The 26,364-nt window shown below is 45.1% G+C and overlaps 3 protein-coding genes across 3 annotated transcripts in view; 2 read left to right on the top strand and 1 right to left on the bottom strand.

Moving 5' to 3' along the window:
• ERICH5 (glutamate rich 5) overlaps window positions 1-26,364 on the top strand; it is a 700,842-nt gene that overhangs the window by 395,061 nt on the left and 279,417 nt on the right. The window lies entirely within an intron of this gene.
• Window positions 1-26,364, top strand: part of LAPTM4B (lysosomal protein transmembrane 4 beta) — a 70,214-nt gene that overhangs the window by 3,390 nt on the left and 40,460 nt on the right. Inside the window, exon 2 of the mRNA XM_050800543.1 lies at window positions 18,535-18,646. Coding sequence (XP_050656500.1) covers window positions 18,535-18,646 — 112 coding nt within the window. The remainder of the gene's footprint in view (window positions 1-18,534; window positions 18,647-26,364) is intronic.
• On the bottom strand, window positions 2,666-3,115 carry LOC126960844 (40S ribosomal protein S18-like). Its single transcript, XM_050800608.1, has one exon. The coding sequence runs from the start codon at window positions 3,080-3,082 to the stop codon at window positions 2,687-2,689; it is 396 nt and encodes a 131-aa protein (XP_050656565.1). The 5' UTR covers window positions 3,083-3,115; the 3' UTR covers window positions 2,666-2,686.

The raw sequence follows: 26,364 nt of genomic DNA, 5'->3' as shown, positions 1-26,364 counted from the left end.
CCTCAAGGACTTAAACTTGTGCAAGCTGACTCCCAGCGCATCCAAGAATGCAATTAACTGATAAGACACTGTGGCAAGCCATATCCGCAGTTCCCAGGAATTCACCCAGTTAATAGCACCCAAAGCCCCGCGTCTATCACCTTGTGATAGATTTAAAACCCCTGCACCTGGAACTGTTTGCTTTCCTGTAACCATTTATCCTTTTAACTTTTGGCCTACTTTACTTCTGTAAGATTGTTTTAACTGGACTCCCCCGCCTCCCCTTTCTAAACCAAAGTATAAAAGAAAATCTAGCCCCTTCTTTGGGGCGGAGAGAATTTTGAGCACTAGCTGTCTCTGGGTCGCCGGCTAATAAAGGACTCCTGAATTCGTCTCAGAGTGTGGCGTTTCTCTATAACTCACTCTTTGGTTGTCCTAAACTTTGACATTCGTGAACTTTTTAAAGAGAGTGCTGTGTGACTAGGGAGCAGGACCACTGTAAAACGAGGCACCTTCCCTAGTTTGTCCTAACTCCTTCTCTCAGCCAGCAATCTGTATGGAATGGAGTCAGTTATCAGAAAGTGGAGAGTTAAAAATGAGCCAGGTGTGGTGGCCCACACCTGTAGTCCCAGCTTGAGTCCCAGGAGTTTGAAGCTGCAGTGAGCTGTGATTGCACCCCTACACTCCAGCCTGGGCAACCAGAGTGTGCCCTGTCTCTTAAAAAAAGAGGCCAAGTGCAGTGGCTCACGCTTGAAATCCCAGCATTTTGGGAGACCGAGGCGGGCAGATCATCTGAGGTCAGGAGTTCGAGACCAGCCTGACCAACCATGGCCAACGTGGTAAAACCTCGTCTCTACTAAAAATACAAATTAGACAGGCGCGGTGGTGTAGGCCTGTAATCCCAGCTACTCGGGAGGCTGAGGCAGGAGAATTGCTTGAACCCGGGAGGCAGAGGTTGCAGTGAGCCAAGATTGTGCCACTGCACTCTAGCCTGGGTGACAGAGTAAAACTCTGTCTCAAAAAAAAAAAAAAAAAAAGAGGCCTGGCACAGAAGCTCACACCTGTAAGCACTTTGGGCGGCTGAGATAGGCAGATCACTTGAGGTCAGAAGTTATAGACCAGCCTGGGCAACATGGTGAGATCCCGTCTCTAATAAAAATACAAAAATTATTCTGTCGTGGTGGCATGCGCCTGTAATCCCAGCTACTCAGGAGGCTGAGGCAAGAGAATTGCTTGAACTCTGGAGGCAGAAAGTCCAGCCTAGGTGACGACAGCAAGACTCTTATTTCAAAAAAAAAAAAAAAAAAAAGCGTGGGGGCGAGTGTGGATGGCTCACGCCCATAATCCCAGCACTTTGGGAGGCCGAGGTGAGTGGATCATGAGGTCAGGAGTTCAAAAACAGCCTGGCCAAGATGGTGAAACCTCATCTCTACTAAAACTACAAAATTAGTTGGGTATGGCCGGGCGCGGTGGCTCAAGCCTGTAATCCCAGCACTTTGGGAGGCTGAGGCGGGTGGATCACGAGGTCAGGAGATCGAGACCATCCTGGCTAACATGGTGAAACCCCGTCTCTACTAAAAATACAAAAAACTAGCCGGGCGTGGTGGCGGGCGCCTGTAGTCCCAGCTACTCGGAGGCTGAGGCGGGAGAATGGCGTGAACCCGGGAGGTGGAGCTTGCAGTGAGCCGAGATTGCGCCACTGCACTCCAGCCTGGGCGACAGAGCGAGACTCCGTCTCAAAAAAAAAAAAAAAAAAAAAAAAAAAATTAGTTGGGTGCAGTGGCAGGCACCTGTAATCCCAGTTGCTGGGGAGGCAGAGGCAGGAGAATCCCTTGAACCAGGGCGGCAGAGGTTGCAGTGAGCCGAGATCACGGCACTGCACTCCAGCTTGGGCAACAGACTCTGTCTCAAAAAAAAAAAAGTAAATAAAATAATAATAATAATAATAAAAGAAAGTGGAGAGTTTTCAGAAAAGGCAGATATTTAAATAAGAGTCCAGGCCGGGCGCGGTGGCTCACGCCTGTAATCACAGCACTTTGGGAGGCTGAGTCCGGCAGATCTCCTGAGGTCAGGAGTTTGAGTCCTAGCTAACATGATGAAACCCTGTTTCTATTAAAAATATAAAAAATTAGCCGGGCGTGGTTGTGCCTGTAACCCCAGCTACTTGGGAAGCTAAGAGAGGAGAATCACTTGAACCCGGGAGGCGGAGGTTGCAGTGAGCCGAGATCGTGCCATTGCACTCCAGCTTGGGGAACAGAAGCAAAACTCCGTCTCAAAAAAAAAAAAAAAAAAAAAAACCTAAAAAAGTAAAAGAGTCCACAATAAGGGCTCATTTAAGTAATTTCCTGTTTTGCAAGATAGATAAAGTGGATCTTTTTTATATGTTTTCTCATTGTTGATTCCTACCAATACCATTTACTAAGGCTCTGAGTGTCAGGTACTTTACTAGATGCTTTGCATAAGGTTAATTTTTACATATTGCTGGTGAGGTAGATTTTCTTATTCCCATTTTACAGATGAGAAAACTGAGGCTAGAGAACTTTGGTGATTTACTTGACAGCTTAAAAACCCATGGTTGGTATATGGTCTGAGTTTGTTTTTTTTTTTTTGGTATATAAACTATTAACAGACAAGGCCTACAGACTTACTTCTTCTTGGACACACCCATGGTGTGGCCACGGTGGCCAGTGGTCTTGGTGTGCTGGCCTCAGACACGAAGGCCCCAGAAGTGGCGCAGCCCTCTATGGGCCCGAATCTTCTTTATTCGCTCCAGGTCTTCACGGAGCTTGTTGTCCAGACCATTGGCTAGGACCTGGCTATATTTTCCATCCTTTACATCCTTCTGTCTGTTCAAGAACCAGTCTGGGATCTTGTACTGGCGTGGATTCTCCGTAACGGTGATCACACGTTCCACCTCATCCTCCGTGAGTTCTCCTGCCCTCTTGGTGAGGTCAATGTCTGCTTTCCTCAACACCGCACAAACATATCTTTGGCCCACACCCTTAATGGCAGTGGTGGCAAAGGCTATTTTCTGCCGCCCATCGATATTGGTGTTGAGTACTCGCAAAATATGCTGGAACTTTTCAGGGATCACTAGAGACATGGCGGCAGCACAAGCGGCGGCATGTAGGCCTCCTGTGGAAGCCTGAGTGATTTTTTTTTTTTTGAGAGGGAGTCTGGCTCTGTCGCCCAGGCTGGAGTGCAGTGGCCGGATCTCAGCTCACTGCAAGCTCCGCCTCCTGGGTTTACGGCCATTCTCCTGCCTCAGCCTCCCGAGTAGCTGGGACTACAGGCGCCACCACCACGCCCGGCTAGTTTTTTTTTTTTTTTTTTTTAGTAGAGACGGGGTTTCACCGTGTTAGCCAGGCTGGTCTCGATCTCCTGACCTCGTGATCCTCCCGTCTCAGCCTCCCAAAGTGCTGGGATTACAGGCTTGAGCCACCGCGCCCGGCCCTGAGTGATGTTTTAATCTGTTCTGTTTTCACTGTTTTACTTTTAAAAGTTGTGCATGTGTTTTGGTTTTGGCTTGGAATAATAAAAGTTTTCCTTCAGTCCTGAAATAAAGTATATTGACTTCAGGTATTTATTATTATTACTATTTTTAAAATTCTGGGCCAAGCTACTTTGGGAGACTTAAGGTATTTATTACTAGAGATCATTTTTTTTGTCTCTTTATTTTTTTCTTTTATTGAGTTGTGATTTATGTACTACAAATTTTTGTTTTTTTTTTTTTTGAGACCGAGTCTTGCCCTGATGCCCAGGCTGGAGTGCAGTGGCATAATCTCAGCTCACACAACCTCCGCCTCCTGGGTTCAAGCGATTCTCCTGCCTCAGCCTCCTGAGTAGCTGGGATTATAGGCGTGTTCTGGGCTAATTTTCGTATTTTTAGTAGACACGGGGTTTCCCCATGTTGGTCAGGCTGGTCTTGAACTCCTGACCTTGTGATCCACCCGCCTTCCCTCCCAAAGTGAGATTACAGGCGTGAGCCACTGCGCTCGCCTTTTTTTTTTTTTTTTTTTTTTTTTTTTTTTTTTTTGAGATGAGAGTTTTGCTCTTGTTGCTCAGGCTGGAGTGCAATGGTGCAATCTTGACTCACTGCAACCTCCGTCTCCTGGGTTCAAGCGATTCTCCTGCCTCAGCCTCCCGAGTAGCTGGGATTACAGGCATCCACCACTGCGCCTGGCTAATTTTTGTATTGCTAGTAGAGACAGGGTTTCATTATGTGGCCCAGGTTGGTCTTGAACTCCTGACCTCGGGTGATCTGCCTGCCTCAGCCTCCCAAAGTGCTGGGATTATAGGCGTGAACCACCGTGCCTGGCAAAATTCACAGTTAAATGTAGTTTATTGAGTTGACAAATGCCTCTGTAATGTAACCCACATTCCTTGAGAACATTTCCAAACCTCTAGCAAGTTCCCTTGTGCTGTTTCCCAGTTAATCCCTGCCATACACCCAATCACTGTAGGTAAATTTTGCTTATTCATGTAAATGGAATTATGCTGTATGTACCTTTCTGTATGTAGCTTCTTTCACTTAGCATAACTTTTTAGATTCACTCATGTTCTTGGAGTGTTGCTTTTTATTGCTGAGTATTGTTTTTATTGTATTAATTTGTTTATCCATTTGCCAGATATTAGACATTTGGGTTATTTCCAACTTGGGGCTATTATAAATAAAGCTGCCCTGAACATTCTTGCACAAGACTTTGGGGACTTTTTTTTTTGAGACAGAGTTTTGCTCCTGTTGCTTAGGCTGGAGTGCAGTGGTGTGATCTTGGCTCACCACAACCTCTGACTCCCGGGTTCAAGCAATTCTCTTGTCTCAGCCTCCCTAGTAGCTGGGATTACAGGCATGCGCCACCACACCCAGTTAATTTTGTATTTTTAGTAGAGAACAGGATTTCTCCATGTTGGTCAGGCTGGTCTCGAACTCCTGACCTCAGGTGATCTGCTCCTCTCAGCCTCCCAAAGTGCTGGGATTACAGACCTAAGCCACCATGCCTGACCTTTTTTTTTTTTGTTTGAGACAAGGTCTCACTCTGTTACCCAGGCTAGAGTACAGTGGTACGATCATGGCTCACTACAGCCTTGTCTTCCCTGGCTCAAGCAGTCTTCCCATTTCAGCCTCCCAAGTAGCTGGGACTACAGGCTCACACCACCACTCCAGGCTTTTTTTTTTTTTTTTTTTTTTTTTTTTTTTGAGGCAGAGCCTTACTCTGTTGTCCAGGCTGGAGTGCAGTGGCACAGTCTCTGCTCACTGCAACCTCTGCCTCCTGGGTTCAAGCGATTCTCCTGCCTCAGTCTCCTGAGTAGCTAGCAGCTGGGATTACAGGCATGCACCACCATGCCTGGCTAATTTTTTATGTTTAGTAGAGACGGGGTTTCACTATGTTGGTCAGGCTTGTCTCGAACTCTTGACCTCGTGATCTACCCGCTTCAGCCTCCCAAAGTGCTGGGATTACGGGTGTGAGCCACCGTCCCCGGCCTTTTTTTTTCTTTTTTTTTTTTGAGACGGAGTCTTGCTCTTGTTGCCCAGGCTGCAGTGCAATGGTGCCATCTCGGCTCACTGCAACCTCCGCCTCCTGGGTTCAAGCAGTTCTCCTGCTTCAGCCTCCTGAGTAGCTGGGATTGCAGGCATGTGCTACCATGCCTGGCTAATTTTGTATTTTATTTATTATTGTTATTATTTTTTAGTAGAGATGGGGTTTCTCCATGTTAGGCTAATCTCGAACTCCCGACCTCAGGTGATCTGCCCGCCTTGGCCTCCCAAAGTGCTGGGATTACAAGTGTGAGCCACCGCGCCCGGCCTTTTCTTTTTTTCATATATCCTCGTTCAGTTGTTTTTTAGGAACTTAGACACAGCAAATACATACCAAATGGCTCTTTGTGCCCGACACTATTCACAGGGTAGTTCGTGTATCAGGTTATAAAGGATGAAAGAGGCCTGAGTAGCTGCTCTCATTGGCTTTATGACCTGGTCTTTCTTTTTACTTTTCTTTTTTTTGTTATACTTTAAGTTCTGGGATACAAGTGCAGACCTGGTCTTTCAAAGAATCCACTTGTTCACATGGAAACTCAGTTTCCTTGTTTACTGAAGTAAAGGAAACCAGAATATCTCACCCGAAATACACCTCTTCTGTATATTTCAAGATGTGTTAGAGAAACTGCAAACACGAATAGCTCTGAAAAGCTGCTGTTTGTGGAGATTTGCATCTTTAGGGAAAATCTGCATTAGTGAAATAAACAGCCAGGCTTTTTCTGAGCACACCTTCTCCCCACCCCATCCCCCATGTTCAGACCTAGGACAGATTAACCAAGAGATTGAGAGTCTGACACCTTTGAAGGTCTAATAGAGAAGTTTACCACATACCACAGGCTACCAAGTATCCTTTCTCAAGGCTGCTACCTGTGAGGTCTCATTTGCATAACAAGACCACCTTCCCTAGCCAGGCCTTTCCATCCCTCCCTCCCATAACCTGTTTTGCCATGATCTAAACCCCTACTCTTTCTGTAACTTCAGGATGGTATTAAAACTTAAACCATCTGGCCCTTCGAGTTTTCTTATTCCTGTGACTCCCATGTATGCGTGTGCATGTAATACATTTGTATGCCTTTTCTTGCTGTTGATCTATTATCAGTTTCTTTATTAGGCTCAAATGATCAAACCTTCAGAAGTTGTAGAGGGGAGAGAATTTTCTTCACCCCTTCACAAGCCTAATAGATTCTCTTCTTTGTATTCTGAGAAGTTCAACAACTATTGATTTGTCTCATTACAGGATAGTGAGACCAGCATCCTGTATTCGTAGAGTGATTGATAGCTTTCAGTGAGCGTTCACGTTTGTTCTTATAGACCTCAGAGCAACCCTGAGTCACGCATGATGGTGATATGTTCATTTAATAGCTTCTTTCCAACTGTCAGATTCTATGACTTGGCCCGTAATTTCAGGATAGAATAACAGACTGATTTGTGACAATTGTGTCATCTTTACTGCCTGGTGTTTTCCCCACTATGTTAGATTGTAAAAGACTAAATAGTAGACTAAAGAGTTTGGATTTTATTCTGTAGGCAGTGGGGAATCATTGAAGAGTTATGAACAGGAGTGATATGATGAAAGTTTTGTTTTGTTGTTTTTGTTTTTTGTTTTTTTGAGACGGAGTCTCGTTCTGTCGCCCAGGCTGGAGTGCAGTGGCGTGATCTCTGCTCACTGCAAACTCCACCTCCTAGGTTCAAGGCATTCTCCTGCCTCAGCCTCCTGCGTAGCTAGGACTACAGGCGCCTGCTACCATGCCCAGTTAATTTTTTTGTTTTTAGTAGAGATGGGGTTTCAACGTTTTAGCCAGGATGGTCTCGATCTCCTGACCTCGTGATCTGCCCACCTCAGCCTCCCAAAGTGTTGGAATTACAGGCGTGAGCCACCACGCCTGGCCAATGAAAGCAGTTTTTAAGTTAGATTAAAATGGCAGGCTATTTCAGATGGCTAGAAAACCAGGCAGTATGTTATATATAGCTCTCTAGATACAAACTATAGCAGGTATCAGCTCTTAATGGTATGAATAAGATGGATAGGGATTTTTACCAGTTAGTGAGTGATACAGGTCTCTCTTGCTGTGTCTGAACTTGGTGGGTTCTTGGTCTCACTGACTTCAGGAATGAAGCTGCGGACCCTCGCGGTGAGTGTTACAGTTCTTAAAGATGGTGTGTCCCGAGTTTGTTCCTTCAGACGTTCAGATGTGTCTCGAGCCTCTTTCTTTTGGTGGATGGGTTCGTGGTCTTGCTGTCAGGAGTGAAGCTGCAGACCTTCGCGGTGAGTGTTACAGCTCATAAAGGCAGCGTGAACCCAAAGAGTGAGCAGCAGCAAGATTGATTGCAAAGAGCAAAAGAACAAAGCTTCCACAGTGTGGAAGGGGACCCAAGGGGGTTGCCACTGTTGGCTGGGGCAGCCTGCTTTTATTCCCTTATCTGGCCCCACCCACATCCTGATGATTGGTCCATTTTACAGAGAGCTGATTGGTCTATTTTACAGAGAGCTGATTGGTCCGTTTTGACAGAGTGCTGATTGGTGTGTTTACAGTCTTTGAGCTAGACACAGAGTCACAGAGTGCTAGTTAGCTAGATACAGAGTTAGCTAGATACAGAGTACCAATTGGTGAATTTACAAACCTTGAGCTAGACACAAGAGTGCTGATTGGTGTATTTACAAACCCTGAGCTAGACACAGAGTGCTGATTGGTGCATTTATAATCCTTGAGCTAGACACAGAGCCACAGAGAGCTAGTCCTCGAAGTCTCCACTAGATTAGCTAGATACAGAGTACCAATTGGTGTATTTACAAACCCTGAGCTAGACACAGAGTGCTGATTGGTGCGTTTACAATCCTTGAGCTAGACACAGAGTCACAGAGTGCTAGTCCTCCAAGTCTCCACTAGATTAGCTAGATACAGAGTACCAGTTGGTGTATTTACAAACCTTGAGCTAGATACAGAGTGCTGATTGGTGCATTTACAATACTTGAGCTAGACAGAGTCACAGAGTGCTAGTCCTCCAAGTCTCCACTAGGTTAGCTAGATACAGAGTGCTGATTGGTGCACATACGATCCTCCTCTGGCTAGATATAAAAGTTCTCTAAGTCCCCATCCAGTTCAGGAGCCCAGCTGGCTTCACCCAGTGGATCCTGCACCAGGGCTGCAGGCGGAGCTGCCTGCCAGTCCCGAGCCCTGCCTGGTGGGGAAGCAGCTGCACTCCTCAGTTGGGCTGTCCATGGGACCAGGTGCCACCGAGCAGGGGTTGGAGCCCCTCGGACAGGTTCAGGTGGCACAGGAGCCCACCGAAGGTAGGGAGATCAGACAGATAGGGAGCTCAGACATGGCGGGCTGCAGGTCCCGAGCCCTGCCCCATGGGGAAGCAGCTAAACCCCGGGAGAATTTGAGTGCGGCCTGGCGGGCAGTCACTGCTGGGGGACCGGGGGCAACCTCTGCAGCTGCTGGCCCGGGTGCTAAGCCCCTCACTGCCCTGGGCCCGGGGTGCCTGCCTGCCGCTCCGTGTGCGGGGCCGCCGAGCCCGCGCCTAGGCCCGCCTGAATTCACACCGGCTGGCCAGCGCAGCCCCGGTTCCCACCCGTGCCTCTCTCTCCACACCTCCCTGCAAGCAGAGGGAGGAGGCTCTAGCCTCAGCCAGCTCAGAGAGGGGATCCCACGGTGCCGTGGCGGGCTGAAGGGTTCCTCAAGTGCCACCAGAGTGGAAGCCGAGGCCGGAGGCCGAGGGCTGCTAGCACATTGTCACCTCTCATTGCCACCTAGATTTTCTCCATCTGATTTAAGGAATTGAATAGATTTAGATAGGGAAGGACATTGGATTTTTAAAGTACAGGTTTCCCTCATCTAATAAAGGATCAAGGGAGTTCTATAGAACATTGGTTGTTGGAGATTTCAGTGGTATTCAATACCTTTTTAAGCTTTTATCACACTTTTTTTTATTTTTGAGACAGAGTGGCACTCTGTCACCCATGATGGAGTCCAATGGCGCCATCTCAGTTCCCTGCAACCTCCGCCTCCCAGGTTCAAGCCTCCTGAGTACATGGGATTACAGGTGCGGACCACCACACCCGGCTTAATTTAGTAGAGATGGGGTTTCACCATGTTGGCCAGGCTGGTCTAGAACTCTTGACCTCAGGTGATCCCCCTGCCTCAGCCTCCCAAAGTGCTAGGATTGCAGGCCTGAGCCCCTTATCACACTTTTATGATAAAAGTTCATTAGACAGACAAGGTGGCCAATAAATAAAGATTGCTGTCAAAATTGTTTAATACCAATCCCTCTGGGATTCTCTTTAAATATATCTATTGTCGACCTAAAAGGAAGAAACTGAGGCAAAATTAATATAAGTAGAGAGTTTGTTTGGGCCAGGCTTGAGGATTGCAACCCCAGAGTACAGAATGACATTGCCCTGACTATACACACAAAGATTAGCAGCAGTTATAAATGGATTTTTAAAGACTGAAAGGAGGAACAGGGAGTGTACTGATACAAAGTTGTTTGCCAGGAATCCTTGGTTTGCAGAAACAACATTGGTTCGTGATTGGCTATCCATTGTATAACTATGCATTATTAGGTTAATTTGTAGCTACTTGTGGCAATAGCAATCAGTTGCAAGAGCTGAAGAGATAGCTCAAAAGGGAGGGGGAGTAGAAAGTGATTGCTGTATCATTTTAATGTCTCTCTGGGCCTGATAATAAAGACTTGCATTCCTCAGATAAAAGTTCTTTTCTCAGTAACTTAGCATAAAGTATTAAGTAGTTAACGTGAGTTTTGTCCTACAATATGTATTATGTTTGAATGAGTAATATATTTGTTTTGTTAATTTAACTTTGAATCTTGGCCCTGAAGGAAGAGGCCACAGTTGTCCCATTCTGCCCCACCACCTTTTGGGCTGATTTGTCATTGGTCATAAAGGAATGCTAGTGAAAATAATGTGTGAGCCCTAGCAGCACTCCTTTTCCTCCTCCCAGTTCTTGAGACTTTCAGTAGAGCTTTTGGAGACTCAATGAGAGTTGTTGAGTTATTGGTTAACTCATTGTGCTTGAAGGAAAGTAAAAAGTAAACAAAGACCACACTTCTTTAGTTGCTTTTAACATTTTTTTTTTTTTTTTTTTTTTTTTTTTTTTTTGACGGAGTCTCGCTGTGTCTCCCAGGCTGGAGTGCAGTGGCGTGATCTCGGCTCACTGCAAGCTCCGCCTCCCGGGTTCACGCCATTCTCCCGCCTCAGCCTCCCAAGTAGCTGAGACTACAGGCGCCCGCCACCACGCCCGGCTAGTTTTTTGTATTTTTAGTAGAGACGGGGTTTCACCATGTTAGCCAGGATAGTCTCGATCTCCTGACCTCGTGATCCACCCGCCTCGGCCTCCCAAAGTGCTGGGATTACAGGCTTGAGCCACCGCGCCCGGCAGTTGTTTAATTACTGTATCAGTGGATTTGAATGTTCTTAAGGTTTTTTCTTTTAATTGAGGCTTTTAAAAAGGAGAGCTGACAATTACGTTTTCAGTTGTTTAGATTCAAGCTGCAGGTCTCTTATTTGGGATCTGATAGATGATTTATGGGTGAAAAGCACTTTGAATTCCTGGAACATATTCAGGGACCTAACACCACTTAAGAAATTACAGAAGTTGGATTTATTTACATGTGGAAGTAATCATTGTTAAGAACAAGGAAAAATATGTGACATCACAGGATCAGTTTGTAAATAGAACAGGAACAGTTTATTCATGACACAAAAAAACAAACAAAGCCCAAATATAAGTGAGCATTAACTGAATTAGAGCATAAGTGTGTCCCCTCTTTTGCATTTAGATCAGCTGTAGGCATTACGTCATCTGCTCCTGGCAAGCCTGAGCGTCGTCTTCGTTCTCATTTGTGGTGATGTTTTATTCTCGGTTAGAATGGATGATTGAGTGATTGCCATTTTCTCTCTTTCAGGAAGTTCTTCTTTTTTTTTTTTTTTTTTTTTTTTTTTTTTGAGACGGAGTCTCGCTCTGCCGCCCAGGTTGGAGTACAGTGGCCGGATCTCAGCTCACTGCAAGCTCCGCCTCCCAGGTTTGCGCCATTCTCCTGCCTCAGTCTCCCGAGTAGCTGGGACTACAGGCGCCCGCCACCTCGCCCGGCTAGTTTTTTGTATTTTTAGTAGAGACGAGGTTTCACCGTGTTAACCAGGATGGTCTCGATCTCCTGACCTCGTGATTCGCCCGTCTCGGCCTCCCAAAGTGCTGGGATTACAGGCTTGAGCCACCGCGCCCGGCCAGGAAGTTCTTCTTACCCAGTGTTGTTGGGGTTTTGACTCATGTTTGACCTTTTCCATCTGTCTGGGTTTAGTAGCTACCATGGCTAATCCTAACCCCAACCCCTTTGCACAGACATAGGTCCTCATGGCTCCCCATTTTCTATTCACGTCATTCATGGTGTGCCAGATTCCCATCCAACAGTTGAGGTTTTATATAATAATACGGTAGATACGTGGTGGTGCACAGACCTTCTTATATTAGGAAAGTTCCACACTGATTAAAAGCCACAGTGGTGAGTCATTTGTGATGTGTAATGAGCAGCGTATCTGTCATATCTTTGTTTTATCTGTGTCCCCTCTATCTGGACTGCCTCATGAAGAACCAGGGCACCTGGAAGGGGACTTGGTCCCCTGAGAGAAAGACCACAGGGCTAGAGGTACAGAGTGGGTGATAATAGTTACTACAGCATTTATGACACTGGCAGGTGTAGGACCCAGGACCCACTCTGGAGTAAGAAGGACACGCTGAGCCAGCAGCCAGGACTCTGTTGTCAGACACCATGTGATGTGTTATAGAGATGGAACAGGAGAGGGCAGAAAGGCATGTAAGTATCTGACAGCATCAGGCTGTCAGAACTCCAGTAGCAAACAGAAAAACAGGGCACACATGAATACCATAGGGCGAGTACAAAGAGGAGGGTTAGAGGCCAGATGGATAAGCTAAAAATAGGATTATTTGGATATACTGCAAGTACTTTCAGCACAGTGTATCTAAAATCGACATTGTCATTGTCCTTCCACTGACCTTTTCCATTTCTTTTTTTTTTTTTTTTTTTTTTTGAGACGGAGTCTCGCTGTGTCACCCAGGCTGGAGTGCAGTGGCCGGATCTCAGCTCACTGCAAGCTCTGCCTCCCGGGTTTACGCCATTCTCCGGCCTCAGCCTCCCGAGTAGCTGGGACTACAGGCGCCCGCCACCTCGCCCGGCTATTTTTTTTTTGTATTTCTTAATAGAGACGGGGTTTCACCGTGTTAGCCAGGATGGTCTCGATCTCCTGACCTCGTGATCCGCCCGTCTCGGCCTCCCAAAGTGCTGGGATTACAGGCTTGAGCCACCGCGCCCGGCCGACCTTTTCCATTTCTGATAATGACAAGATACATCCTGTCACCAGGCTTGAAGTCTCAGGTCTTCTTTGCTTCTTTTTCTGTGTTCTTTGCATGTAGTCAGTTACTGTATCTCTAGTAATTCTGCCTCCATGTGGAAAGGTCTTGGGGTTCCAACCTTGGCTCTCCCACACATAGGCCCTAAGATAAAGTCACTAAACCTGACCAACTGATGCGGAAGATGACCATCTCACAGGGTTATCATGCGAATTAGAGATGAAGTGCCCTATTACTTCTTAGCCAGACTATCGTAGGTGTTTCCAGGGTCAAAGGACAAAATTAGAACAATTTAGTTTAAAGATCTTAATTGGCTTTCTAGAATTGGGTAACACTTCATCCCATATGAGTATCCTGTCAGCTAAGCAGAGGAGCTTGGCTTTTTAGAGAGAAATGGGCTGAATAAACCAGAATCAAAGAACTAAACCAGAAACAAACCAGAAACAAAGAACTAAAAGCAGATGGGTCATTTAAAAGGGACTTTTCTTGTAAGGCAGGGGCAGGGAGACAGAACAATACAAAAATAACTGTTAGTTAGCATCAGGTGACTTCAGGTTATCGTGAACCTGAGCATGGGTGACTGCATTTTGGTTTGTGTTCTAGTGTGTTGGGGCCCTATTGTGCAGGAGCTCAATCTGCAACAATGGCCGCTTATAATTTTTATTTAACACCAGATTGGATTCCTGCCTCTAATTTAGCTTTCCTACTTCTGCCAGTTTGCTCTTTCTGACAACATAGCTCTGATCATGTTATATCCTTCCTCAAAAACCTTTATAGCATTTTCGTTAACTATTAGAATTTCTATCCTAGTTTCGAGGCCTCTTCACCACCTGGCCCCATCCCACATTTCTGGTTCTATCCTCTAACATTTCTTTTCATACCCCCCTACCCTGGCATTCCAGCCACATTGAACTTGCTGTTTTGAGGACATGTCCTCGTCTCAGTGGCATTGCTCATACTTGGAATTGTTCTTTTCCATACCCCTCAGACTCCAAATCTTCATCTTTCGAGTTCCTGTTCAAATGCTACCATCTCTGTTGCAGGTCCCTGCAACCCCTGACTGTAACTCTCCTTAACTTCCATTATTCTTTCTCTGAGCTCTTGTCACACTCACTGCTTTATGCTTTTTGTTTTTTGGGTACATGATGTATTTAACTTCATGTTCTGAGTCCCGGGGAGTTCTTCCTAAGCACTTAGCAAGTATGTGTTGTAGGCAATTAGTAGCTATATATGATCAGTAGACTCCACAAGGGAATAATAAGCTGATTAAGGGTTAACAGGTCCCTGGGGACTGAGAGTACAGGAAAGCACATGTGTAAAGCAGGTGCGTAACACTGGCTTTAGAAGATCTAGAAAACTAGTAAACAAAAGCTTTTAATATGGTTCTTGTTAAGATGTGAAGAGGTAAGATAACTAACTTGAGTGGCATTCCTCTTATTTCATTTGATCTTATTTCAGTCCACAATTTTCCACATACCTTTTCTCAAAAATGAGAGTATAGAAGAGTTGGGCGCAGTGGCTCACACCTGTAATCCCAGCACTTTGGGAGTCTGAGGCAGGCGGATCACTTGAGGTCAGGAGTTCGAGACCAACCTGGCCAACATGGTGAAACCCTGTCTCTCATAAAAATACAAAAAAATTAACCAGGCGTGGTGGCAGGTGCCTGTAATCGCAGCTACAGGCGCCTATTGAGGCGGGAGAATCACTTGAACCCGGGTGGCGGAGGTTGCGGTGAGCCGTGCTTGCACCACTGCACTCCAGCCTGGGCGACAGTGCGAGACTCCATCTCAAAAAATAAAATAAAAAATAAATTTAAAAAATATAGAGGGATTGAAATGACAAGAAAACTTGACAGTTTATCAAATAACATCTTTGCCGTATATCATAATGCCAGTTGTGGGACTGGCCTGTGCCTCCTTTAAGCCTTGGAGTTGTAATGAAAAGTTTTCTTCAAATAGTTTTGTTTTTGTTTTTGTTTTTTTTTTTTTTGAGACAGAGTCTCGCTGTGTCTCCCAGGCTGGAGTGCAGTGGCCGGATCTCAGCTCACTGCAAGCTCCGCCTCCCGGGTTCACGCCATTCTCCCGCCTCAGCCTCCCAAGTAGCTGAGACTACAGGCGCCTGCCACCACGCCCAGCTAGTTTTTTGTATTTTTAGTAGAGACGGGGTTTCACCATGTTAGCCAGGATAGTCTCGATCTCCTGACCTCGTGATCCACCCGCCTCGGCCTCCCAAAGTGCTGGGATTACAGGCTTGAGCCACCGTGCCCGGCCTAAATAGTTTTGTTAATCACAGTTTAAAATGTGCTATGAAATTTCTTGGATCTTTGGAGAGAAACAAGATACTGTTACAATAATTACTGTAGAGATGTTACTGGAAAGGGGTCCTGATGCAGACCCCAAGAGAGGGTTCTTGGACCTCGTGCAAGAAGCAATTGAGGTTGAGTCCACAGAGTAAAGTGAATGTAAGTTTATTAAGTAAAGAAACAAAAGAATGGTTACTCCATAGGCAGAGCAGTAGCTTGGGCTGTTCCACTGATAATACCATAATTATTTATTCATTATATGCTAAACAAGGGGTGGATTTTTCATGAGTTTTACAGGAAAGGGGTGGGCAGTTCCCAGAAATGAGAGTTCCTCCCCTTTTCAGACCATATAGAGTAACTACCTGACGTTGCCATGGCATTTGTAAACTGTCATGGTGCTGGTGGGAGTATCTTTTAGCATGCATGCTAATATATTATGATTAGTGCATAATGAGCAGTGAGGACAGCCAGAGCTCACTTTTGTCACCATCTTGGTTTTGGTGGGTTTTGGTCGGCTTCTTTACCATCACCTGTTTTATCGGCAAGGTCTCTGTGACCTGTACCTTGTGCTGATCTCCTGTCTCATCCTGTGACTTAGAAGGCCTAACCTCCTGGGAGTGCAGCCCAGTGGGTCTTAGCCTCATTTTACCAAACCCCTGTTCGTAATGGAGTCGCTTTGGTTCAGATGCCTTTGACGGAGAAGGTAACTTTTCCCTGTATATTCTTTTGTACCTTCAGGTATTTGGTTAAGCACATGCTTGTAATATCTGTTTAAATTAGTTATGTATACTCTGGGAAGTGCCTATTCTCATAATTTTTTTGAAAAAGCAATTGGCTTTTATTTGACAATTTGGAAAACACAGGAAGAAAAGTTATTCCAGCCAGGCGCAGTGGCTCACGCCTATAATCCTAGCACTTTGGGAGGCTGAGCTGGGTGGATCTCAAGGTCAGGAGTTCAAGACCAGCCTGATGACGGTAAAAACCCCATCTCTGCTAAAAATACAAAAATTAGCCGGGCATGGTGGCAGGCACCTGTAATCCCAGCTACTCGGGAGGCTGAGGCAGGAGAATCGCTTAAACCTGGCAGGTGGCGGTTGCAGTGAACCGAGATCATGCCACTACACTCCAGCCTGGGTGGACTCCGTCTCAAAAAAAAAAAAAAAAAAAAACAGAAGTTACTTCGAATCCTACAGTAACCCTGAAACAACCAATTGGGATTGTCATTTAAAAATGAACTTTTTTTTTTTTTTTCTTTCCTTGAGACAGTGTCTCACTCTTTCACCAAGGCTGGAGGGCAGTGGCACGATCTCAGCTCACTGGAACCTCTGCCTCCCTGGTTGAAGTGATTCTCCTGCCTCAGCCTCCTGAGTAGCAGGGATTACAGGCATCTACCACCACGCCCAGCTAATTTGCATTTTTAGAAACAGGGTTTCACCATGTTGGCCAGGCTGCTCTCGAACTCCTGATCTCAAGTGATCCACCCACCTCGGCCTCCCAAAGTAGAGGAATTACAGGTATGAGCCACCGTGCCCGGCCAAAAATAAACTCTTGAATGGATGTTCTGTAAAACATTTATACTTCCTTTAAACAGGTATTTCCAAATATGTGGATTTTTGTTTATTTGGTTTTGAGGGAAAGTCTTACTCTGTTGCCCAGGTTGGAGTGCAGTGACGCATCAGCTCACTGTAGTCTCAAACTCCTGGGCTCAGGCAATCAATCCTCCCACCTCAGCCTCCAAGTAGCTGGGACTACAGGCCTGCGCCACTATCCTTGGCTCATTTTTTTGTTTGTTGAGATGAGGTCTCACTATGTTGTCCAGGCTTGTCTTGAACTCCTGGGCTCAAGTGATCTTCCCACCTCAGCCTCCCAAAGTGCTGGGATTACAGACAGCCACTGTGTTCAGCCCAAATATGATTTTTGTGGTAGGATATGCCATTAGTTAATGTTGTTAGTAAGAGGCTTCTCTTTCTGTATGAAGGTTATTCATATCTTCACTCCATTTGAGAAGAGTGAAACATAGAACTCCGCCATAAGTTTCTGAACTTAGAATAGTAAAGAAGTAACAAGCCAGTCTTGGCCTGGCCCAATGATGTGCACCTGTAGTCCCAGCTACTTGGGAGGCAGAGGTGGGAGGATTGCTAGAGCCCAGGAGTTTGAGGCCAGCCTGGGCAATATAGACACCTTGTCTCTTAACAGACAACAACCCAATCTTAGCTGGTGCCTCACTTAAACTCTGCGATCCTTACTACCCCAGCCCCATCAAAGTTAATATGTGTGTGTATTGTCGAGCAGTGACAGGAAGAATAAAGGAAATAGAAATGAAGAGGCAGAATGGTCAAGATTTTGCGGTTGGTTGGGTGTGCAGGATAAAGATGGTAAACTCAGATGATCAAGTTTCGTGTATGGACAGGAGACTTGTAGAGGTTAGGTTCTGGAACCTAAATTCCTGGATTCAAATCCCATCTCTACAGCTTAGTAGTTTGTTTGTTCCTGAGCAGTGTTTTTTAACCTCTGAGCCTCAGTTTGCTATGTATAACATGGGAATAATTTAGTACTCACTTCATTAGGTTATTGCAAGACTTAAGAGAGATTCCACATAAAGCACTTAGCATAGTGCCTGAATGTTTTTCATTAATTATTTAATAGTGAGGCCATTTTTTAAGTTAGAGAACAAATAAGGAGGAGCAGAAGTGGAAGGTGTTAAAGAAGGTGATTTTCATTTAGAGGAGCTGAGTTTAAAGTAGCTAAGGGCAGTATTCAGAAGACAGGACTACTGGCCTGGCCTGGCCTGGAAAGAGTTATTGCAGGAGGATGATCCTGGATCCACTATGTAGCTTTGCATTCATTCTCTGAAACTGCTTCCTAGATGGCTTCAAAGCTCTCAAAGCTCCACTGATTTGAATCTGTAAAATGTTTGATTAACTGAGACAACTTGGGTTGCTTACCTTTAACTCTAGAGTGTAGCTGACTCACTGGAAAGTTTTTGTGCTTTTTCAACCACTGGCGCCAGCACTGCTGCCTGTGTTTGTGTGTGTTGTTCACTGCTCTATGGTGCCTGGGCCAGGGGGAATGAGGTAAAATCCTGCTGTTGTCTTCACTCCAAGCCTTGTGCACTTGGCTGCAACTGAATGGGCTGGCAGCATTTCCGCCTTAGGGAATGTTTGTCTGCTCCCTGGATGGGTCCATGGGTGGGGCTTAGTGTTGAGAGTCAAGCCACTGAGGAAGTTGCCTGTGGCCAGCCTGACTCCATGTGGTCAGTGTAGTTTTCTGTTATAAGGATTGCATCCTGGGGTTACTTAAATTCTTTTTTTTTTTTTTTCTTACTGCAGATCATCAATGCTGTGGTACTGTTGATTTTATTGAGTGCCCTGGCCGATCCGGATCAGTATCACTTTTCAAGTTCTGAACTGGGAGGTGACTTTGAGTTCATGGATGATGCCAGTAAGTAGTAGATATTTTGGTATTGTCAAGGGCAGGGAATCTGACTGCCAGCACTTCCTATTAAATTACAAATATAGACTAATGAGCTCATTTGAGCTGAAATATAATTTGTCATTGCAAATCAGCAAATATTTGCATGCATCTAATGTTCTGACTGTCTTCTAGGTGCAAGAGTCTAAATAAGATCGTTTTTCATCTTATGTTAACTTACCCATTTAAAAAACGATTGCATTATCATAGACTTTCTACCCTGGGCCTTTTGGCCTTTTTTGAGAGGAAGGGGTATAAATGGCAGGAAGGAAGGTGAAAAGGCTCGTGCTTACCTCCTTGTGTCTTCTGTTATGTTTCAGTATTTATTTTTATTCTAGGAGTGATCTTTTTCCATTCTAGAAATGATGTTGCAGATTATTTGGGGGAATTCAGGGCCTTTTCCCAGTGAATGGAAATATGTACAGGGATGTGGGATGTGGGGTAAGCAGGGAGGAAGCTAGGCTCCCAGCTTCAAGATCACTGAAGCCTCATCATTTTATAATCATGCTGAGTCCATGCCAAAGGAGAGGAACAGTGCTGTGCATAATCTCAAACAGAAGATAGTACAGATGTATTTCTCATTGACTTTGGAGAACTTCAAGTGAGTTTTTCTTTACAAGTGTTGGAGCAAAGTAAGAGGGGAGAGAGTGGCTCAAGATGCAGTTTTAGAGATCGGAAGCATTCGAAAGACCTGGTGAGGGCTCTGTTTCTCCAAGTGAGAAAAAGCTGTTCAGTGGTTTTAACTAAATGCATGAACTGATGTATGCATTTAAGATCCCTTTTGCTGCTGAGTGGGGGACTGGGTGTGTGAGCACAGAGTCTGGGAGAGTGGTATTGGGGATACCACCTAGGCTGCACTGGGGATACAGAACAGGGAAGGATTTGGCAGAACTCGCTGTTTTGGGCAGCAAAGGAGACGGAGGAATCAAAGATGACTTCAGCTTTCCAGTTTGAAGAGATGACCTGCGTCTTTACTGAGCTGAGAAAGTCCAGAGTCAGGAGGTGGGAACAGACTTAGGGGAGAAAACTAGACTTTAATTTCAGTAACTAACTGAGAGCACAGTTGTTTGGAATTGATATGGTTTGGCTGTGTCCCCACCCAATTCTCGAATTGTGTCTCCCAGAATTCCCCTGTATTGTGGGAGGGTCCCGGGGGAAGTAATTGAATCATGGGAGCTGCTCTTTCCCTTGCTATTCTCATGATAGTGGATAAGTCTCACGAGATCGAGTCTGAGGCCGGCAAATCACCTGAGGCCAGGAGTTCAAGACTAGCCTGACCAAGATGACAAAACCCCGTCTCTACTAAAAATAGAAAAATTAGCCTGGTGTGGTGGTGGGCGCCTGTAATCCCAGCTACTTGGGAGGCTGAGGCAGGAGAATTGCTTGAACCCCAGGCGGCGGAGGTTGCAGTGAGCTGAGATCGTGCCACTGCACTTCAGCCTGGGCAACAGAGTGAGGCTCTGTCTCAAAAAAAAAAAAAAAAAAAAAAAAAAGGCCCTGGGCGACTGTTGGGAAGACATGATTGGTTTTGAAATGGTGAGGACATGAGATTTCGAGGGTCTGGGGCGAATGATATGGTTTGACTGTGTCCCCATTCAAATCTCAACTTGAATTATATCTCCCAGAATTCCCCCATATTGTGGGAGGGACCCAGGGGGAGGTAATTGAGTCATGGGGGGCCGGTCTTTCCTTTGCTGTTCTCGTGATAGTGAACAAGTCTCATGAGATCTGATGGGTTTATCAGGGGTTTCCACTTTTGCTTCTTCCTCATTCTCTCTTGTCACCACCGTGTAAGAAGTGCCTTTCACCCTCTGCCATGATTCTGAGGCCTCCCCAGCCATGTGGAACTGTAAGTCCAGTTAAACTTCTTTTTCTTCCCAGTCTCAGGTATGTCTTTATCAGCAACATGAAAACAGACTAATACAGGAGTGTAGGCTCCGAAGCCAGAAGAGGTCAGTTTGAGTTCTGACACTGCCATGTGTTGAAGATGCTAAACTTGAGCTAGTGACTTATCATTGTCTGCCTCAGTTTCCCCTCTGCAAGATAGGAGTGACTTTATAACCACATGATTTAAATGATAGAAAGTAATTACAGACTGGCTGTGGTGGCTCACACCTGTAATCCCCGCACTTTGGGAGGCGGGGAGGGTGGTGGGGATCACTTGAGATCAGGAGTTCAAGACCAGTCTGGCCAACATGGCAAAACCCCATCTCTACTAAAATCTACTTGCCTCAAAGTTGTTGTGAGGATTAAATGAGTTAGTGCATAAAACATGCTTAGAATGGGGCCTGGCCCATAGGAAGTGCTTAGTACCTTTTGCTGTTTCAGCTACTATTACCTAGATTCTTACGGCTGGAACATGTGAACTATCTTAAAGTAGAGAGGTTACAAAGGTCAGGCATGGGAGTCTGTGGCCCAGAGGAAATATTTGGACTGAGATTATAGATTTGAGGATAACAGCCTAAAAACTAAATTTCGGTTAGGGAAAGAGTAAAAAGAAAAGGGAACGGGGCCTAGAACTGAGCCCTGAAGGATCCCCAACTGTGAGAGGCCAGGAGGAAGAATGAGAGAGTAACTAACTGGTAGTGAAGTAAACAGAGAACCAAGGGATGCTTTCTAGCCATCATCTTCCACCACTATTGTTTCACAACATGGATTGAGAAGTTGGGGCATTAAAGTTACTGCAGGGAAAAGTTGCATTATATTATCCTGGGATTTGAGATCCTGATTAGCTGGGATTACAAGCATGCACCATCACACGGCTAATTTTTGTATTTTTTGTAGAGATGGGGTTTCACCATGTTGCGTAGGCTGCTCTGAAACTCTTGAGCTCAAGCGGTCCACCTACCTCAGCCTCCCAAAGTGCTGGGATTACAGGCATGAGCCACTACACCTGGCCAATTTTCAAGCATAATTTTTTGTTTGTTTGTTTTTTTGGAGACGGAGTCTCGCTCTGTCGCCCAGGCTGGAGTGCAGTGGCCAGATCTCAGCTCACTGCAAGCTCCGCCTCCCGGGTTCCCGCCATTCTCCTGCCTCAGCCTCCCGAGTAGCTGGGACTACAGGCGCCCGCCACCTCGCCCGGCTAGTTTTTTTTTTGTACTTTTTAGTAGAGACAGGGTTTCACCGTATTAGCCAGGCTGGTCTCGATCTCCTGATCTCGTGATCCGCCCATCTCGGCCTCCCAAAGTGCTGGGATTACAGGCTTGAGCCACCGCGCCCGGCTCGAGCACAATTTAAAGTAATTTATTATTCAGGCTGGGCTTGGTGGTCATGCCTGTAATTCCTCCAGCACTTTGGGGGGCCAAGGCAGGCAGATCACCTGAGGTCAGGAGTTCAAGACCAGCCTGTACAACATGACAAAACTCCATCTCTACTAAAAACACAAAAATTAGCTGGGCATGATGGACACCTGTAATCCCAGCTACTCAGGAGGCTGAGGCAGGAGAATTGTTGGAACCTGGGATGGGGAGTTTGCAGTGAGCCGAGATTGCGCCATAGCACTCTAGCCTGGGTGACAGAGTAAGACTACCTTTCAAAATTAAAATAAATAATCCATCTCAAGGACTATTAATCCTATCCACACATGAGTTAAATATGGAAAGCTGTGTACAATAACTTTTGGCCTGTGAGCTTATTTATTAAAGGAGACCAAAACACATGTAAGAGAATTTAAAAACAAAACAGATTAACTCAAGTGAATATCCACTTTTCTGTACCTTTATAACCATGTGATTTAAATGATAGAAAGTAATTACAGACTGGCTGTGGTGGCTCACACCTGTAATCCCAGCACTTTGGGAGGCTGGGGGGTGGGGTGGGGATCACTTGAGATCAGGAGTTCAAGACCAGCCTGGCCAACATGGGAAAACTCCGTCTCTACTAAAAATACAAAAAATTGTTCGGACGTGGTGGCTGCGTGCCTGTGGTCCCAGCTACTTGGGAGGCTGAGGCTGCAGTGAGTTGAGATCATGCCACTACACTCCAGCCTGGGCGACAGAGCAAGACTCCATCTCAAAAAAAAAAAAAAAGTAATTACAAACTATTCATTCAGTTCTTTCAAATATATCAGTTCTTTTCAAATATATAAAATAGGATAGAAACCGCAAAGGCACTGGAATTAACATCCAGGACATTATAAAACAATTACTATTTTAAAGTCTTAAGTACCAGCAAGCCTTTCAAGATAGCTAAATTAAGCCTATCATGTCAGATAGTTATTACCCAGCTTAATCTCTGGTGATTAGAATAAGGCATGCAGTGTTACTACTAGATCCAGATAGAATCATAGCATTATCATTTACAACTTCTTTTCCTAGGAATCCTGCTACTGGAATTGTGTGGCTTTAATCTGAGGGGAAAGCAGAGTGACATTAATTTAACGTTAATTAAACTAATTATTCTTTCTGGAAGAATTCATAGGAGTATAATGGGGTTATTCAGAATAGACAGAATAAGAAATGTTAGACCAGGTGCGGTGACTCACACTTGTAATCCCAGCACTTTGGGAGGCCGAAGCGGGTGGATTGCTTGAGCTCAGGAGTTCGAGACCAGCCTTGGCAACACTGCAAAACCCTGTCTCAACTAAAAATACAAAAATTAGTCCAATGTGTTGGTGCTTGCCTGTAATACCAGCTACTTGGAAGGCTGAGGTGGGAGGATCGCTTGAGCCTGGGAGGCAGAGGTTGCAGTGAGCCAAGATGGTGTCACTGCACTCCAGCCTGGGTGACAGAGCCAGACCCTGTCTCAAATTTAAAAAAAATTATGAAAATTAATGTAGCAATTTTATCTTGATATCTTTTTGCATTGGTGACAGCTATCTGAAGATTTCATCCAGCCAGACAGAGCAGAACTCTTTCTCACTTTTGCATGTGATCTTTTCCATGATCTGGTAGAAGAAAGCTAAATTCCTATTTGTACTGAAATGAGGCATATAGGAGAATCTACTGGAATAAAGAAAGAAAATATAAGAAAATGAGTTAAAACAATTTTTTTTGAGACTGGGTCCCACTGTGTCACCAGACTGGAGTGGTGTCACACACAATCTGGGCTTACTACAGTCTCTACCTCTTGCGCTCAAGCGATTCTCCCACCTTAGCCTCCCAAGTAGCTGTAACTAGAGGCATGAGCCATCACGCCTGGCTAAGTTTTTGTAGAGATGGGGTTTTGTCATGTTGCCCAGGCTGGTGTCAAAACTCCTGAGCTCAATTTGTCGTTCTCGACTTCCCAAAGTGCTGGGATTACAGGCATGAGCCACTCTACCCGCCCTCAGTTTTTTCAGTGTTATAAAAATTGGCTATACTGGGAAAGGATGTGGAACTGTCATAGATTGGAGGAGACACAATTAAATGCACTGTGGGATCCTGGATTAGATTCTGGAAAAGAAAAAGGATATTGAAGGGGAACAGGTAAAATTCCAATTAGTTGTACAGTTTAATTAACAGTGTTGTACCAATGTTAATTTCCTGGTTTTGGTAGTTATGCTAGAGCTAGGTAAATTGTTAATAGGGGAAGCAGGGTGAAGGGTATATGTGAATTCTGCTGTGTTTGTAACTTTCCTATATGTGTAAAATGACTTCAAAATAAAAAGTTAAAGAAAAAGTAGTTCAATCCACTGAGTTAGAAGCTCAAAGAGTAATGTTTGAAAAGCATGTATGTGTGGCATACTGTGTTACACACTCATAGCCTTGAGTAGAAGTAGACTTCATGGAATTTTATTTGTGAAATTTTGTTTGGCAAAGAATTATAACAGCAAGTGTCCCTGCTATGCATAATGTGAAACAGCAGTTCATCCATATGAATTTCTAATTAATTTTGTGGTAGATTTGTCTTTCTAGTCAAACTTAACTTTCTTTACTGGGCAGACAAACTTAGCCTGAAGAAAGAAGTGGCCAGATAAGTTGTCAAGAAATGATGGCTATTTATATGTACAGTCACCTGGTTTAGGCTAAAGACCCCTACATTTATTGGAGAAAGGATGGTCTTTTCAATAAATGGTTCTGGGTGAAATCTGGGAGAAAGACACCTCACAAAAGAAGATATCCATAAGAGAATATTCTCCACATTATAAGTTATAGGAATTGCAAATTACAACTACAGTGGTAAATTACCATGCCTCTTCAAAATGACCAACATTAACACAGTTAACAATACCACCTATTGGTATCGATGCCGAGCAGCCGGAACTCTCAAATCACGGCTGGGAATGTAAATCACACCAACCACTTTGGAAAACTAAAGCTAAATATACATCTACCCTATGGCCCTGCATTCCACTCCTTGATATATGTACACTCCAGAAGTGAGTGCTACACAACCCAGTCCTAGATATATACCCTAGGGATACGGGTGCTTCATAAATCCATCGTCAGCCATGTGTAAAAATGGTCATAGTAACTTGATTTATAATAGCCAAAAGTTGGAAACAATCCAGATTTCCAGTGGCAGAATGGGCAAAAATGAAGCAATCAGAGATGAAACAATATAAACAAAATGGGTAATGAGAATTAATTGTAATGTGTGTATGCTTATATATGTATGTGCATATTTGAAAGTTTTGATAATAAAATCTGAGAAATAGGAAACAGCAACAAAAAAGATTGATGAGCCTGAGGAGGGCCAGCTTTCTTGATGACTCTCAGCGTCACAAACTAAGGCTCACCTCACTCTGGCATTTGGAAAGGGCCCTTGGCTGCCTACCTGCCCTCTCGTCACACACCCCACACTCACTTGGCAGTCTGCACAGCTTGCCGGCTTGTGCGCAAAGATCCTGACAGCCTTGAGGAAATAGAACTACAGCAGCAGGGGAAGCTGAGCCAGGGAAACCATCCTGGCCCTTTATTTTCTTTACTTTTGTATTTTATTTTTTGAGACAGGGTCTTGCTCTGTCGCCCAGACTGGAGTGCAGTGGCACAATCTCGGCTCACTGCCACCTCTACCTCCTGGGCTCAAGCAACTCTCCCACCTCAGCCTCCTGAGTGGCTGGGACCATAGATGCGCACCACCATGCCTGGCTAATTTTTGTATTTTTAGTAGAGACGGGTTTCACCATGTTGCCCAAGTTGGTCTTGAACTCCTGGGCTTAAGCGATCCGTCCACCTTGGCCTCCAAAAGTCCTGGGATTGCAGGAGTGAGCCACCGTGCCCGGCCTGTCTCTTTATTTTCATCCATCCGCCCTCCCATCCTTTCAAAAAAAGTTACATCCTTGACTTTTTTTTCTTTTAAAGGATAAATCAATTAATTACTTGGATTTTTTTTTTTTTTTTTTTTGAGTTGCAGTCTCACTTTGTCACCCCAGGCTGGAGTACAGTGGCGCCATCTCGGCTCACTGCAACCTCCACCTCTCAGGTTCAAGTGATTCTCCTGCCTTGGTCTCTCGAGTAGCTGGGATTACAGGTGAGCACTACCATGCCCAGCTAATTTTTGTATTTTTAGTAGAGACAGGGTTTCACCATGTTGGACAGGCTGTTCTTGAACTCCTGACCTCAAGTGATCCACCCGCCTCGGCCTCCCAGAGTGCTGGGATTACAGGCATGAGCCACTGTGCCCGTACTGGATGTTTATTTTCAAGGAGACTTTGTGCAAAGGTACACCTTTGTATGTATGAGAAGACCACTAGAGTTGGTGAAGTCACTTGGATCATTTAGGCTAGCCATTTTACTCTTCTTCTCTAGAGTTAAAGAATGGATGGA

The sequence above is a fragment of the Macaca thibetana genome, chromosome 8, assembly GCF_024542745.1.
Source record: "Macaca thibetana thibetana isolate TM-01 chromosome 8, ASM2454274v1, whole genome shotgun sequence".
In the NCBI taxonomy this organism is placed as follows: domain Eukaryota; kingdom Metazoa; phylum Chordata; class Mammalia; order Primates; family Cercopithecidae; genus Macaca; species Macaca thibetana.
This window is presented reverse-complemented; position numbering and strand designations above follow the sequence as displayed.

Coding starts and splice junctions, on each gene's coding strand:
- LOC126960844 (XM_050800608.1), bottom strand. CDS start 3,082: ATGTCTCTAGTGATCCCTGAAAAGTTCCAGCATATTTTGCGAGTACTC.